This window comes from Salvelinus fontinalis, chromosome 5 (assembly GCF_029448725.1).
Source record: "Salvelinus fontinalis isolate EN_2023a chromosome 5, ASM2944872v1, whole genome shotgun sequence".
In the NCBI taxonomy this organism is placed as follows: Eukaryota; Metazoa; Chordata; class Actinopteri; order Salmoniformes; family Salmonidae; genus Salvelinus; species Salvelinus fontinalis.
This window is the reverse complement of record NC_074669.1, coordinates 63,667,694-63,682,743: the sequence shown is the minus strand read 5'-3', so window position 1 is coordinate 63,682,743 and position 15,050 is coordinate 63,667,694. Positions and strand designations below refer to the sequence as shown.

The 15,050-nt window shown below is 45.8% G+C and overlaps 1 protein-coding gene across 1 annotated transcript in view; it reads left to right on the top strand.

Annotated features, from left to right (window-relative positions):
* The window catches only part of LOC129856014 (CUB and sushi domain-containing protein 3-like), a 749,171-nt gene that overhangs the window by 91,712 nt on the left and 642,409 nt on the right, over window positions 1-15,050 (top strand). The window contains exons 5-8 of the mRNA XM_055924143.1: window positions 2,655-2,732; window positions 4,286-4,373; window positions 6,516-6,640; window positions 8,126-8,247. Coding sequence (XP_055780118.1) covers window positions 2,655-2,732; window positions 4,286-4,373; window positions 6,516-6,640; window positions 8,126-8,247 — 413 coding nt within the window. The remainder of the gene's footprint in view (window positions 1-2,654; window positions 2,733-4,285; window positions 4,374-6,515; window positions 6,641-8,125; window positions 8,248-15,050) is intronic.

Sequence of the window (15,050 nt, the reverse complement as noted above, 5' to 3'; positions counted from 1 at the left end):
TATGTAGCAGGGATAATGGCTCAATATTCTGTATGTAACAGGGGTAATGACTCACTATTCTGTATGTAACAGGGGTAATGGCTCAATATTCTGTATGTAGCAGGGGTGATGACTCAATATTCTGTACGTAGCAGGGGTAATAGCTCACTATTCTGTATGTAGCAGGGGTAATGACTCACTTTTCTGTATGTAACAGGGGTAATGGCTCACTATTCTGTATGTAGCAGGGAGAATGGGTCACTATTCTGTATGTAGCAGGGGTAATGGCTCACTATTCTGTATGTAGCAGGGATAATTGCTCACTATTCTGTATGTAGCAGGGATAATGGCTCACTATTCTGTATGTAACAGGGGTAATGGCTCACTATTCTGTATGTAGCAGGGGTAATGGCTCAATACTCTGTACGTAACAGGGGTAATGACTCACTTTTCTGTATTTAACAGGGGTAATGACTCACTATTCTGTATGTAACAGGGGTAATGACTCACTATTCTGTATGTAACAGGGGTAATGACTCACTATTCTGTATGTAACAGGGGTAATGACTCACTATTCTGTATGTAACAGGGGCAATAGCTCACTCTTCTGTATGTAACAGGGGTAATAACTCACTATTCTGTATGTAACAGGGGTAATAGCTCACTATTCTGTATGTAGCAGGGGTAATAGCTCACTATTCTGTATGTAACAGGGGTAATGGCTCACTATTCTGTATGTAACAGGGGTAATGACTCACTATTCTGTATGTAACAGGGATAATGGCTCACTATTCTGTATGTAACAGGGGTAATGGCTCACTATTCTGTATGTAACAGGGGTAATGGCTCACTATTCTGTATGTAGCAGGGATAATGGCTCACTATTCTGTATGTAACAGGGATAATGGCTCACTATTCTGTATGTAACAGGGATAATGGCTCACTATTCTGTATGTAACAGGGGTAATGACTCAATATTCTGTATGTAGCATGGGTAATGGCTCACTATTCTGTATGTAGCAGGGGTAATGGCTCACTATTCTGTATGTAGCAGGGATAATAGCTCACTATTCTGTATGTAGCAGGGGTAATGGCTCACTATTCTGTATGTAACAAGGGTAATGGCTCACTATTCTGTATGTAACAGGGGTAATGGCTCACTATTCTGTATGTAACAGGGGTAGTGACTCACTATTCTGTATGTAGCAGGGATAATAGCTCACTACTCTGTATGTAACAGGGGTAATGCCTCACTATTCTGTCTGTAACAGGGGTAATGACTCACTATTCTGTATGTAACAGGGGTAATGACTCACTATTCTGTATGTAACAGGGGTAATGACTCACTATTCTGTATGTAGCAGGGGTAATGACTCAATATTCTGTATTTAGCAGGGGTAATGACTCACTATTCTGTATGTAACAGGGGTAATGGCTCACTATTCTGTATGTAACAGGGGTAATGACTCACTATTCTGTATGTAACAGGGGTAATGACTCAGTATTCTGTATGTAACAGGGGTAATAGCTCACTATTCTGTATGTAACAGGGGTAATGACTCACTATTCTGTATGTAACAGGGGTAATGGCTCACTATGCTGTATGTAGCAGGGGTAATAGCTCACTATTCTTTATGTAACAGGGGTAATGACTCACTATTCTGTATGTAGCAGGGATAATGGCTCACTATTCTGTGTGTAGCAGGGATAATGGCTCACTATTCTGTATGTAACAGGGGTAATAGCTCACCTTTCTGTATGTAACAGGGGTAATTCCTCAGTATTCTGTATGTAGCAGGGGTAATGGCTCACTATTCTGTATGTAGCAGGGATAATAGCTCACTATTCTGTATGTAGCAGGGGTAATGGCTCACTATTCTGTATGTAACAGGGGTAATGGCTCACTATTCTGTATGTAACAGGGATAATGACTCACTATTCTGTATGTAACAGGGATAATGGCTCACTATTCTGTATGTAACAGGGATAATGGCTCACTATTCTGTATGTAGCAGGGGTAATGGCTCACTATTCTGTATGTAGCAGGGGTAATGGCTCACTATTCTGTATGTAGCAGGGGTAATGGCTCACTATTCTGTATGTAGCAGGGGTAATGGCTCACTATTCTGTATGTAGCAGGGGTAATGGCTCAATATTCTGTATGTAACAGGGATAATGGCTCACTATTCTGTATGTAACAGGGATAATGGCTCACTATTCTGTATGTAGCAGGGGTAATGGCTCACTATTCTGTATGTAGCAGGGGTAATGGCTCACTATTCTGTATGTAGCAGGGGTAATGGCTCACTATTCTGTATGTAGCAGGGGTAATGGCTCACTATTCTGTATGTAGCAGGGGTAATGACTCACTATTCTGTATGTAACAGGGATAATGACTCAATATTCTGTATGTAACAGGGGTAATGACTCAATGTTCTGTATGTCGCAGGGGTAATAGCTTACTATTCTGTATGTAACAGGGGTATTGGCTTTTTCTGAAACAAATATGAATCCGATAGCATATATATATGAATCCGATAGCAATTATTGACGATGTTCGTTCCTCAAAGGGGCTATGTGGTTTTACTGAACTAAAACCGCCACTGTGCCTTCCTCTCATCTAATGCTGGAACTTTCTTTTATCTAATGCCATTGTTTTTGTTGCTCTCAACCAGTGAAAAGCTCCGGAGAGCTGAAATCCAGAGGGGTAAAGTTACTACCGGGAAAGGACAACAATAACAAATTGTCTTTGAGTAAGTTTCCTATTCATCTTTATGCTAATCATTTACTGTGTGTGTTTGTGTTTGGGCTATTTGCTTGTTTGACATGTGCGGTTCTTTGTTTTAAGCTGGGGCATTTAGCTACACTCACAGAGAAAAGTGTTCCAAAGGTGTTCTTTGTTTTAAGCTGGGGCATTTAGCTACACTCACAGAGAAAAGTTTTCCAAAAGGGCTGTCCCCATAGGAGAACCCTTTGGTTCCAGGTAGAACCCTTTTTGGTTCCAGGTAGAACCCTTTTTGGTTCCAGGTAGAACCCGTTTTGGTTCCAGGTACAACCCTTTTTGGTTCCAGGTAAAACTCTTTTTGGTTCCAGGTAGAACCCGTTTTGGTTCCAGGTAGAACCCTTTTTGGTTCCAGGTAAAACGTAGAACCCTTTTTGGTTCCAGGTAGAACCCTTTTTTGCTTCCAGGTAGAACCCTCTGTGTTATGGGTTCTACACGGAACTCAAAAGGATCGCTGAAGTGCAGTCCTTTGTCTTTTTTAACAAACGCAATGCCCCCCGGGGTGCTCGGTTGGAAATGGGCTCTGTAAAGCTACGCTGTATACCCAGGTGGAAAAGAGACATGAACATCAAATAAGAATCTTGTATTATTTGTCGAAAGATCTAATAAGCCATTTAATAAGGATCTGGTAAGATTGTGTGTTTTACAGTACCTTATACTGTATGTTAGTGGTATATTTGTATGTATATATATTGTGTGTTTAATCTCATCCTGTATGTTTGTGGTATATTTGTATATTTGTTGATTTATATTCCTTAAACGACATGTACAATTTAATACATGATTGTGGTGTTTCCTACAAAGATTTCCGCTCCTCCTCCTCCTCCTCCTCCTCCTCCTCCTCCTCCTCCTCCTCCTCCTCCTCCTCTCTCCCCCCACTCCCCCCTTTCCTCCTCCTCCTCCTCCTCCTCCTCCTCCTCCTCCTCCTCCTCCTCCTCCTCTCTCCCCCCACTCCCCCCTTTCCTCCTCCTCCTCTCTCCCCCCACTCCCCCCTTTCCTCCTCCTCCTTCTCCTCCTCCTCTCTCCCCCCACTCCCCCCTTTCCTCCTCCTCCTCCTCCTCCTCCTCCTCCTCCTCCTCCTCCTCTCCCCCCACTCCCCCCTTTCCTCCTCCTCCTTCTCCTCCTCCTCTCTCCCCCCACTCCCCCATTTCCTCCTCCTCCTCCTTCTCCTCCTCCTCCTCCTCTCCTCTCCTCTCCTCTCCTCTCCTCTACTCCTCCTCTCCCCCCACTCCCCCCTTTCCTCCTCCTCCTTCTCCTCCTCCTCCTCCTCTCCCCCCACTCCCCCCTTTCCTCCTCCTCCTTCTCCTTCTCTTCCTCCTCTCTCCCCCCACTCCCCCCTTTCCTCCTCCTCCTCCTTCTCCTCCTCTCCTCTCCTCTCCTCTCCTCCTCTCCTCTCCTCTCCTCTCCTCTCCTCCTGATAATCAGTAACATTGTGTTCCTACCTGACTGATGTGTTTCTATAGTGAATCAATAAGCCTGATAATCAGTAACATTGTGTTTCTACCTGTTATTTTGTTCCTACAGTGAATGAAGGAGGAATTAAACAGGTGTCCAATTATTGCCCGGACCCGGGAGAACCTGAGAACGGCAAACGCAGAGGCTCTGACTTCAGGTGAGCTCGTCCGTAACTAAACATGCCTGTCTACCTACCTCACATGGGCCTGTGTTCCAAATGGGCCCTGGTCAGACCTACCTCACATGGGCCCTGGTCAGACCTACCTCACATGGGCCTGTGTTCCAACTGGGCCCCGGTCAGACCTACCTCACATGGGCCCTGGTCAGACCTACCTCACATGGGCCCTGGTCAGACCTACCTCACATGGGCCCTGGTCAGACCTACCTCACATGGGCCCTGGTCAGACCTACCTCACATGGGCCTGTGTCCTAACTGGGCCCTGGCCAGACCTACCTCACATGGGCCCTGGTCAGACCTACCTCACATGGGCCCTGGTCAGACCTACCTCACATGGGCCCTGGTCAGACCTACCTCACATGGGCTTGTGTCCTAACTGGGCCCTGGCCAGACCTACCTCACATGGGCCCTGGTCAGACCTACCTCACATGGGCCCTGGTCAGACCTACCTCACATGAGCCCTGGTCAGACCTACCTCACATGGGCCTGTGTCCTAACTGGGCCCTGGCCAGACCTACCTCACATGGGCCTGTGTCCTAACTGGGCCCCGGTCAGAAGTAGGTCACTATATGGAGAATAGGATGCACTTTGATATCCAGCCATGGAGTCAGTTGGAATATAATACATCCTCTAGACTACAGGCCCTAGTAAAAAAGAGAAACAACTAGATATTTTAACTTGCAGTTACGGCTTCATTCCGTTTATGCATAATATGGCCATCTGTCAGTAATATGGCCATCTGTCAGTAATATGGCCATCTGTCAGTAATATGGCCACCTGTCAGTAATATGGCCATCTGTCAGTAATATGGCCATCTGTCAGTAATATGGCCATCTATCAGTAATATGGCCATCTGTCAGTAATATGGCCATCTGTCAGTAATATGGCCATCTGTCAGTAATATGGCCATCTGTCAGTAATATGGCCATCTGTCAGTAATATGGCCATCTGTCAGTAATATGGCCATCTGTCCGTCTGTCCAGAGTACTGCCTTAGTCCATCTGCCCATAATATGTCCTCAGTCCATATGTCCATAATATGTCCTCAGTCCATCTGTCCATAATATGTCCTCAGTATATCTGTCCATAATATGTCCTCAGTCCATCTGTCCATAATATGTCCTCAGTCCATCTGTCCATAATATGAACTCAGTCCATCTGTCCATAATATGTCCTCAGTCCATCTGTCCATAACATGTCAACAGTCCATCTGTCCATAATATGTCCTCAGTCCATCTGCATATAATATGTCCTCAGTCCATCTGTGAATAATATGTCCTCAGTTCATCTGTCCATAATATGTCCCCAGTCCATCTGTGAATGATATGTCCTCAGTCCATCTGTCCATAATATGTCCTCAGTCCATTTGTGAATAATATGTCCTCAGTCCATATGTCCATAATATGTCCTTAGTCCATATTCCAAATGATCCTAAAGCTTCTTATTATATTAGACTGTGTGGGTGGAGCTAGACTGTGTGGGTGGAGCTAGACTGTGTGGGTGGAGCTAGATGGTGTGGGTGGAGCTAGATGGTGTGGGTGGAGCTAGACTGTGTGGGTGGAGCTAGACTGTGTGGGTGGAACTAGTCTGTGTGGGTGGAACTAGATGGTGTGGGTGGAGCTAGACTGTGTGGGTGGAGCTAGACTGTGTGGGTGGAGCTAGACTGTGTGGGTGGAGCTAGACTGTGTGGGTGGAGCTAGATGGTGTGGGTGGAGCTAGATGGTGTGGGTGGAGCTAGATGGTGTGGGTGGAGCTAGATGGTGTGGGTGGTGCTAGACTGTGTGGGTGGTGCTAGACTGTGTGGGTGGAGATAGTCTGTGTGGGTGGAACTAGATGGTGTGGGTGGAGCTAGACGGTGTGGGTGGAGCTAGACTGTGTGGGTGGAGCTAGACTGTGTGGGTGGAGCTAGACTGTGTGGGTGGAGCTAGACTGTGTGGGTGGAGCTAGACTGTGTGGGTGGAGCTAGTCTGTGTGCGTGGAGCTAGACTGTGTAGGTGGAGCTAGACTGTGTGGGTGGAGCTAGACTGTGTGGGTGGAGCTAGACGGTGTGGGTGGAGCTCCTCTCAACCTTTTTCTTCTAAAGACTTCCTTTATGACATGAACGTGTTGTTATGTCTTCAAGCATTGGAGCGACGGCTCAGTTTACCTGTGATGAGGACCATGTGCTGCAGGGCTCCAAAACCATCACCTGTCAGAGGGTGGCTGAGGTGTTCGCTGCCTGGAGCGACCACAGACCTGTCTGTAAAGGTGAGGCCCTCTTCTGGGTACATCTAATATAGATACATGCTGCCTGGAGCGACCACAGACCTGTCTGTAAAGGTGAGGCCCTCTTCCTGGTACATCTAATATAGATACATGCTGCCTGGAGCGACCACAGACCTGTCTGTAAAGGTGAGGCCCTCTTCCTGGTACATCTAATATAGATACATGCTGCCTGGAGCGACCACAGACCTGTCTGTAAAGGTGAGGCCCTCTTCCGGGTACATCTAATATAGATAACTGCTTTGATTAAACCAGGGCCTGTGGATATATGCAGATTCTAATGGTCAATCCTTTACCTCTGTTTAATATTGTACGATAGCAGAGAATATTACACCAGCAGGCCTTTACACACGGTGTTATTCCCTCTCTGCATTTAAATATCTCACTCTTTTCTCTTTGTTTCAGTTAAAGAGCGGTGGAACATTGACTAAACATGACATATTCTAGTATCCCGTTTAAACATCTCACTCCCGTCTCTTTTTAATTTTTCCATTTTTTATTTAACCTTTATTTAACTAGACAAGTCAGTTAAGAACAAATTATTATTTACAATGACGGCCTACCAAAAGGCAAAAGCCCTCCGGGGGGACGGGGGATTGAAAAATAAAAATAAAGTAAATAAAATATAGGGCAAAACACACATCACGACAAGAGAAACACAACACTACATAAAGAGAGACCTAAGACAACAATATAGCATGGCAGCGACACATGACAACAACATGGTATTAACACAGCATGGTAGCAACACAACATGACAACAGCATGGTAGCAACACAACATGACAACAGCATGGTAGCAACACAACATAACAACAACATGGTAGCAACACAACATGACAAGAGAGACAACACAACACTACATAAAGAGAGACCTAAGACAACAACATAGCATGGCAGCGACACATGACAACACAGCATTGTAGCAATACATGACAACACAACATGGTAGCAATACATGACAACACAGCATGGTAGCAACACAACATGACAACAACATGGTAGCAACACAACATGGTAGCAACACAACATGGTAGCAGCACAACATGACAACAACATGGTAGCAACACAACATGGTAGCAACACAACATGGTAGCAACACAACATGACAACAACATGGTAGCAGCACAACATGACAACAACATGGTAGCAACACAACATGGTAGCAACACAACATGGTAGCAACACAACATGGTAGCAACACAACATGACAACAACATGGTAGGAACACAACATGGTAGCAGTACAAAACATGGTACAAACATTATTGGGCACAGACAACAGCACAAAGGGCAAGGAGGTAGAGACAACAATACATCATGCGAAGCAGCCACAACTGTCAGTAAGAGTGTCCATGATTGAATCTTTGAGTGATTGAGTCTTGTTTCAGTTAAAGTGCGGTGGAACATTGACAAAACGTGACATATTCTAGTATCCCGTTTAAACATCTCACTCCTGTCTCTTGTTTCAGTGAAAACGTGCGGATCGACGCTCCAGGGTCCGTCGGGGACTTTCACCTCTCCCAATTTCCCCATCCAGTACGAGAGTAATTCCCACTGTGTGTGGATTGTCACTGCTAGTAACCCCAATAAGGTATGGTTTATATGCTTAAGCCTTTACCTGTCAGCTCTCTCCTATGCTTTCCTAGTCTCTGCTAGTCTCTCCTAGGCTCTGCTATGCTCTCCTAGTCTCTCATATGCTATCCTAGTCTCTCCCAGTCTCTCCCAGTCTCTCCTATGCTCTCCTAGTCTCTCCCAGTCTCTCCTAGTCTCTCCTAGTCTATCCTAGTCTCTCCCAGTCTCTCCTAGTCTCCCCCATGCTCTCCCATGCTCTCCCAGTCTCTCCTATGCTCTCCTATCAATCAATCAATTTTATTTTATATAGCCCTTCGTACATCAGATAATATCTCGAAGTGCTGTACAGAAACCCAGCCTAAAACCCCAAACAGCTAGAATGCAGGTGTAGAAGCACGGTGGCTAGGAAAAACTCCCTAGAAAGGCCAAAACCTAGGAAGAAACCTAGAGAGGAACCAGGCTATGAGGGGTGGCCAGTCCTCTTCTGGCTGTGCCGGGTGGAGATTATAACAGAACTATGCCAAGATGTTCAAAAATGTTCATAAGTGACAAGCATGGTCAAATAATAATCATGAATAATTTTCAGTTGGCTTTTCATAGCTGATCATTAAGAGTTGAAAAACAACAGGTCTGGGACAGGTGGCGGTTCCATAACCGCAGGCAGAACAGCTGAAACTGGAATAGCAGCAAGGCCAGGCGGACTGGGGACAGCAAGGAGTCACCACGGGCGGCAGTCCCGACGCATGGTCCTAGGGCCCAGGTCCTCCGAGAGAAAGAAAGAGAGAAGGAGAAAATTAGAGAGAGCCAAGATTTTCAAAATGTTCATAAATGACAAGCATGGTCAAATAATAATCAGGAATAAATCTCAGTTGGCTTTTCATAGCCGATCATTAAGAGTTGAAAACAGCAGGTCTGGGACAGGTAGGGGTTCCATAACCGCAGGCAGAAGAGTTGAAACTGGAATAGCAGCAAGGCCAGGCGGACTGGGGGCAGCAAGGAGTCACCACGGCCGGTAGTCCCGACGTATGGTCCTAGGGCTCAGGTCCTCCGAGAGAAAGAGAGAAGGAGAAAATTAGAGAGAGCCAAGATTTTCAAAATGTTCATAAATGACAAGCATGGTCAAATAATAATCAGGAATAAATCTCAGTTGGCTTTTCATAGCCGATCATTAAGAGTTGAAAACAGCAGGTCTGGGACAGGTAGGGGTTTCGTAACCGCAGGCAGAAACAGTTGAAACTGGAATAGCAGCAAGGCCGGGCGGACTGGGGACAGCAAGGTGTCAGCATGCCCGGTAGTCCTGACGTATGGTCCTAGGGCTCAGGTTCTCAGAGAGAAAGAGAGAACGAGAGAATTAGAGAGAGCATACTTAAATTCACACAGGACACTGGATAAGACAGGAGAAGTACTCCAGGTATAACCAACTGACCCTAGCCCCCCGACACATAAACTACTGCAGCATAAATACTGGAGGCTGAGACAGGAGCGGTCAGGAGACACTGTGGCCCCATCCGAAGAAACCCCCGGACAGGGCAAAACAGGAAGGATATAACCCCACCCACTCTGCCAAAGCACAGCCCCCACACCACTAGAGGGATATCCTCAACCACCAACTTACAATCCTGAGACAAGGCCGAGTATAGCCCACAAAGGTCTCCACTACAGCACAACCAAGGGGGGGCGCCAACCCAGACAGGAAGTTCACGTCAGTAACTCAACCCACTCAAGTGACGCACCCCTCCTAGGGACGGCATGAAAGAGCACCAGCAAGCCAGTGACTCAGCCCCAGTAACAGGGTTAGAGGCAGAGAATCCCAGTGGAGAGAGGGGAACCGGCCCAGGAGAGACAGCAAGGGCGGTTCGTTGCTCCAGAGCCTTTCCCTTCACCTTCACACTCCTGGACCAGACTACACTCAATCATATGACCTACTGAAGAGATAAGTCTTCAGTAAAGACTTAAAGGTTGAGACCGAGTCTGCGTCTCTCACATGGGTAGGCAGACTGTTCCATAAAAATGGAGATCTATAGGAGAAAGCCCTGCCTGCAGCTGTTTGCTTAGAAATTTTAGGGACAATTAGGAGGCCTGCGTCTTGTGACCGTAGTGTACGTGTAGGTATGTACGGCAGGACCAACTCGGAAAGATAGGTAGGAGCAAGCCCATGTAACGCTTTATAGGTTAACAGTAAAACCTTGAAATCAGCCCTTGCCTTAACAGGAAGCCAGTGTAGGGAAGCTAGCACTGGAGTAATATGATCAAATTTCTTGGTTCTAGTCAGGATTCTAGCAGCCGTATTTAGCACTAACTGAAGTTTATTTAGTGCTTTATCCGGGTAGCCGGAAAGTAGAGCATTGCAGTAGTCTAACCTAGAAGTAACAAATGCATGGATTAATTTTTCTGCATCATTTTTGGACAGAAAATTTCTGATTTTTGCAATGTTACGTAGATGGAAAAAAGCTGTCCTTGAAACAGTCTTGATATGTTCGTCAAAAGAGAGATCAGGGTCAAGAGTAACGCCGAGGTCCTTCACAGTTTTATTTGAGACGACTTTACAACCATCAAGATGAATTGTCAGATTTAACAGAAGATCTCTTTGTTTCTTGGGACCTAGAACAAGCATCTCTGTTTTGTCCGAGTTTAAAAGTAGAAAGTTTTCAGCCATCCACTTCCTTATGTCTGAAACACAGGCTTCTAGCGAGGGCAATTTTGGGGCTTCACCATGTTTCATTGAAATGTACAGCTGTGTGTCATCCGCATAGCAGTGAAAGTTAACATTATGTTTTCGAATAACATCCCCAAGAGGTAAAATATATAGTGAAAACAATAGTGGTCCTAAAACGGAACCTTGAGGAACACCGAAATGTACAGTTGATTTGTCAGAGGACAGACCATTCACAGAGACAAACTGATATCTTTCCGACAGGTAAGATCTAAACCAGGCCAGAACTTGTCCGTGTAGACCAATTTGGGTTTCCAGTCTCTCCAAAAGAATGTGGTGATCGATGGTGTCAAAGGCAGCACTAAGGTCTAGTAGCACGAGGACAGATGCAGAGCCTGCGCAACAGCTTTTTCTAAAATTTTTGAGAGGAATGGAAGATTCGATATAGGCCGATAGTTTTTTATATTTTCCGGGTCAAGGTTTGGCTTTTTCAAGAGAGGCTTTATCACTGCCACTTTTAGTGAGTTTGGTACACATCCGGTGGATAGAGAGCTGTTTATTATGTTCAACATAGGAGGGCCAAGCACAGGAAGCAGCTCCTTCAGCAGTTTAGTAGGAATAGGATCCAGTATGCAGCTTGAAGGTTTAGAGGCCATGATTATTTTCATCATTGTGTCAAGAGATATAGTACTAAAACACTTAAGTGTCTCTCCCGATCCCAGGCCCTCGCAGAGCTGTGCAGATCCAGGACAGCTAAGCCCTGGAGGAATACGCAGATTCAAAGAGGAGTCCGTAATTTGCTTTCTAATGGTCATGATCTTTTCCTCAAAGAAGTTCATGAATTTATTACTGCTGAAGTGAAAGCCATCCTCTCTTGGGGAATGCTGCTTTTTAGTTAGCTTTGCAACAGTATCAAAAATAAATTTTGTATTGTTCTTATTTTCCTCGATTAAGTTGGAAAAGTAGGATGATCGAGCAGCAGTGAGGGCTCTTCGGTACTGCACGGTACTGTCTTTCCAAGCTAGTCGGAAGACTTCCAGTTTTGTATGGCGCCATTTCCGTTCCAATTTCCTGGAAGCTTGCTTCAAAGCTCGGGTATTTTCTGTATACCAGGGAGCTAGTTTCTTATGACAAATGTTTTTCGTTTTTAGGGGTGCAACTGCATCTAGGGTATTGCGCAAGGTTAAATTGAGTTCCTCAGTTAAGTGGTTAACTGATTTTTGTCCTCTGACGTCCTTGGGTAGGCAGAAGGAGTCTGGAAGGGCATCAAGGAATTTTTGTGTTGTCTGAGAATTTATAGCACGACTTTTGATGCTCCTTGGTTGGGGTCTGAGCAGATTATTTGTTGCGATTGCAAACGTAATAAAATGGTGGTCCGATAGTCCAGGATTATGTGGAAAAACATTAAGATCTACAACATTTATTCCATGGGACAAAACTAGGTCCAGAGTATGACTGTGGCAGTGAGTAGGTCCAGAGACATGTTGGACAAAACCCACTGAGTCGATGATGGCTCCGAAAGACTTTTGGAGTGGGTCTGTGGACTTCTCCATGTGAATATTAAATTCACCAAAAATTAGAATATGATCTGCTATGACTACAAGGTCTGATAGGAATTCAGGAAACTCAGAGAGGAACGCTGTATATGGCCCAGGAGGCCTGTAAACAGTAGCTATAAAAAGTGATTGAGTAGGCTGCATAGATTTCATGACTAGAAGCTCAAAAGACGAAAACGCCATTTTTTTTTTTGTAAATTGAAATTTGCTATTGTAGATGTTAGCAACACCTCCGCCTTTGCGGGATGCACGGGGGATATGGTCACTAGTGTAACCAGGAGGTGAGGCCTCATTTAACACAGTAAATTCATCAGGCTTAAGCCATGTTTCAGTCAGGCCAATCACATCAAGATTATGATCAGTGATTAGTTCATTGACTATGACTGCCTTTGAAGTGAGGGATCTAACATTAAGTAACCCTATTTTGAGATGTGAGGTATCACGATCTCTTTCAATAATGGCAGGAATGGAGGAGGTCTTTATCCTAATAAGATTGCTAAGGCGAACACCGCCATGTTTAGTTTTGCCCAACCTAGGTCGAGGCACAGACACAGTCTCAATGGGTATGGCTGAGCTGACTACACTGACTGTGCTATTGGCAGACTCCACTAAGCTGGCAGGTTGGCTAACAGCCTGCTGCCTGGCCTGCACCCTATTTCATTGTGGGGCTAAAGGAGTTAGAGCCCTATCTATGTTGGTAGATAAGATGAGAGCACCCCTCCAGGTAGGATGGAGTCCGTCACTCCTTAGCAGGTCAGGCTTGGTCCTGTTTGTGGGTGAGTCCCAGAAAGAGGGCCAATTATCTACAAATTCTATCTTTTGGGAGGGGCAGAAAACAGTTTTCAACCAGCGATTGAGTGCTGAGACTCTGCTGTAGAGCTCGTCACTCCCCCTAACTGGGAGGGGGCCAGAGACAATTACTCGATGCCGACACATCTTTCTAGCTGATTTACACGCTGAAGCTATGTTGCACTTGGTGACCTCTGACTGTTTCATCCTAACATCGTTGGTGCCGACGTGGATAACAATATCTCTATACTCTCTACACTCGCCAGATTTAGCTTTAGCCAGCACCATCTTAAGATTAGCCTTAACGTCGGTAGCCCTGCCCCCTGGTAAACAGTGTATGATCGCTGGGTGATTCGTTTTAAGTCTAATACTGCGGGTAATGGAGTCGCCAATGACTAGGGTTTTCAATTTGTCAGAGCTAACGGTGGGAGCCTTCGGCGTCTCAGACCCCGTAACGGGAGGAGTAGAGACAAGAGAAGACTCAGACTCAGACTCCGACTCGCTACATAATGGGGAAAACCGGTTGAAAGTTTCTGTCGGCTGAATGAGCGACACCGGTTGAGCATTCCAACAGCATTTCCCTCCAGAAGCCATGAGAAAGTTGTCCGGCTGCGGGGACTGTGCGGGGGGATTTATACTAACGTTACTATCTGTACTTACTGGTGGCACAGACGCTGTTTCTTCCTTTCCTACACTGAAATTACCCTTGCCTAACGATTGCGTCTGAAGCTGGGCTTGCAGCACAGCTATTTTCGCCGTAAGGCGATCATTCTCCTGTATATTATGAGTACAGCGACTGCAATTAGAAGACATCATGTTAATGTTACTACTTAGCTTCGGCTGTTGAAGGTGTTGACGAACCATGTCCAGATAAAGCGTCCGGAGTGAAAAGGTTGAATGAGGGAAAAAAGTTGCGATGGAAAAACTAAAAATATAAACGGTAATTAAAAACAGAAACAAAACAAAAAACGTAAAGTTGTCAGCTAGCAAAGTAAAGTAAAGTTCGCAGCAAATCGCACAGCAACAAAACGCACAGCAACACGTCTGCAGATTCAACAGGAAGTGACGTCACAGGTTACAGTTCCAATAATAGACAATCTCCTAGTCTCTCCCATGCTCTCCCAGTCTCTCCTATGCTCTCCTAGTCTCTCATATTCTCTCCTAGTCTCTCCTAGTCTCTCCTAGTCTCTCCCAGTCTCTGCTCGCCCAGTCTCTCCTATGCTCTCCTAGTCTCTCCCAGTCTCTCCCAGTCTCTCCTACTCTCTTCCAGTCTCTCTCAGTCTCTCCTATGCTCTCCCGGTCTCTCCCGGTCTTTCCTAGTCTCTCCCAGTCTCTCCTAGTCTCTTCTACTCTCTCACAGTCTCTCCTATGCTCTCCCAGTCTCTCCCAGTCTCTCCTTGTCTCTCCCAGTCTCTCCTAGTCTCTCCTAGTCTCTCCCAGTCTCTCCTATGCTCTCCCATTCTCTCCTAGTCTCTCCCAGTCTCTCCTAGTCTCTCCTAGTCTCTCCTAGTCTCTGCTATGATCTCACAGTCTCTCCTAGTCTCTCCTAGTCTCTCATAGTCTCTCCCATGCTCTCCCAGTCTCCCCTAGTCTCTTCTAGTCTCTCCTAGTCTCTCCCAGTCTCTCCTATGCTCTCTCATATGCTCTCCCAGTCTCTCCTAGTCTCTCCTAGTCTCTCCCAGTCTCTCCTAATCTCTCCTAGTCTCTCCTAGTCTCTGCTATGATCTCCCAGTCTCTCCTAGTCTCTCCTAGTCTCTCTCAGTCTCTCCTATGCTCTCCTAGTCTCTCCTAGTCTCTCCTATGCTCTCCAAGTCTATCCTATGA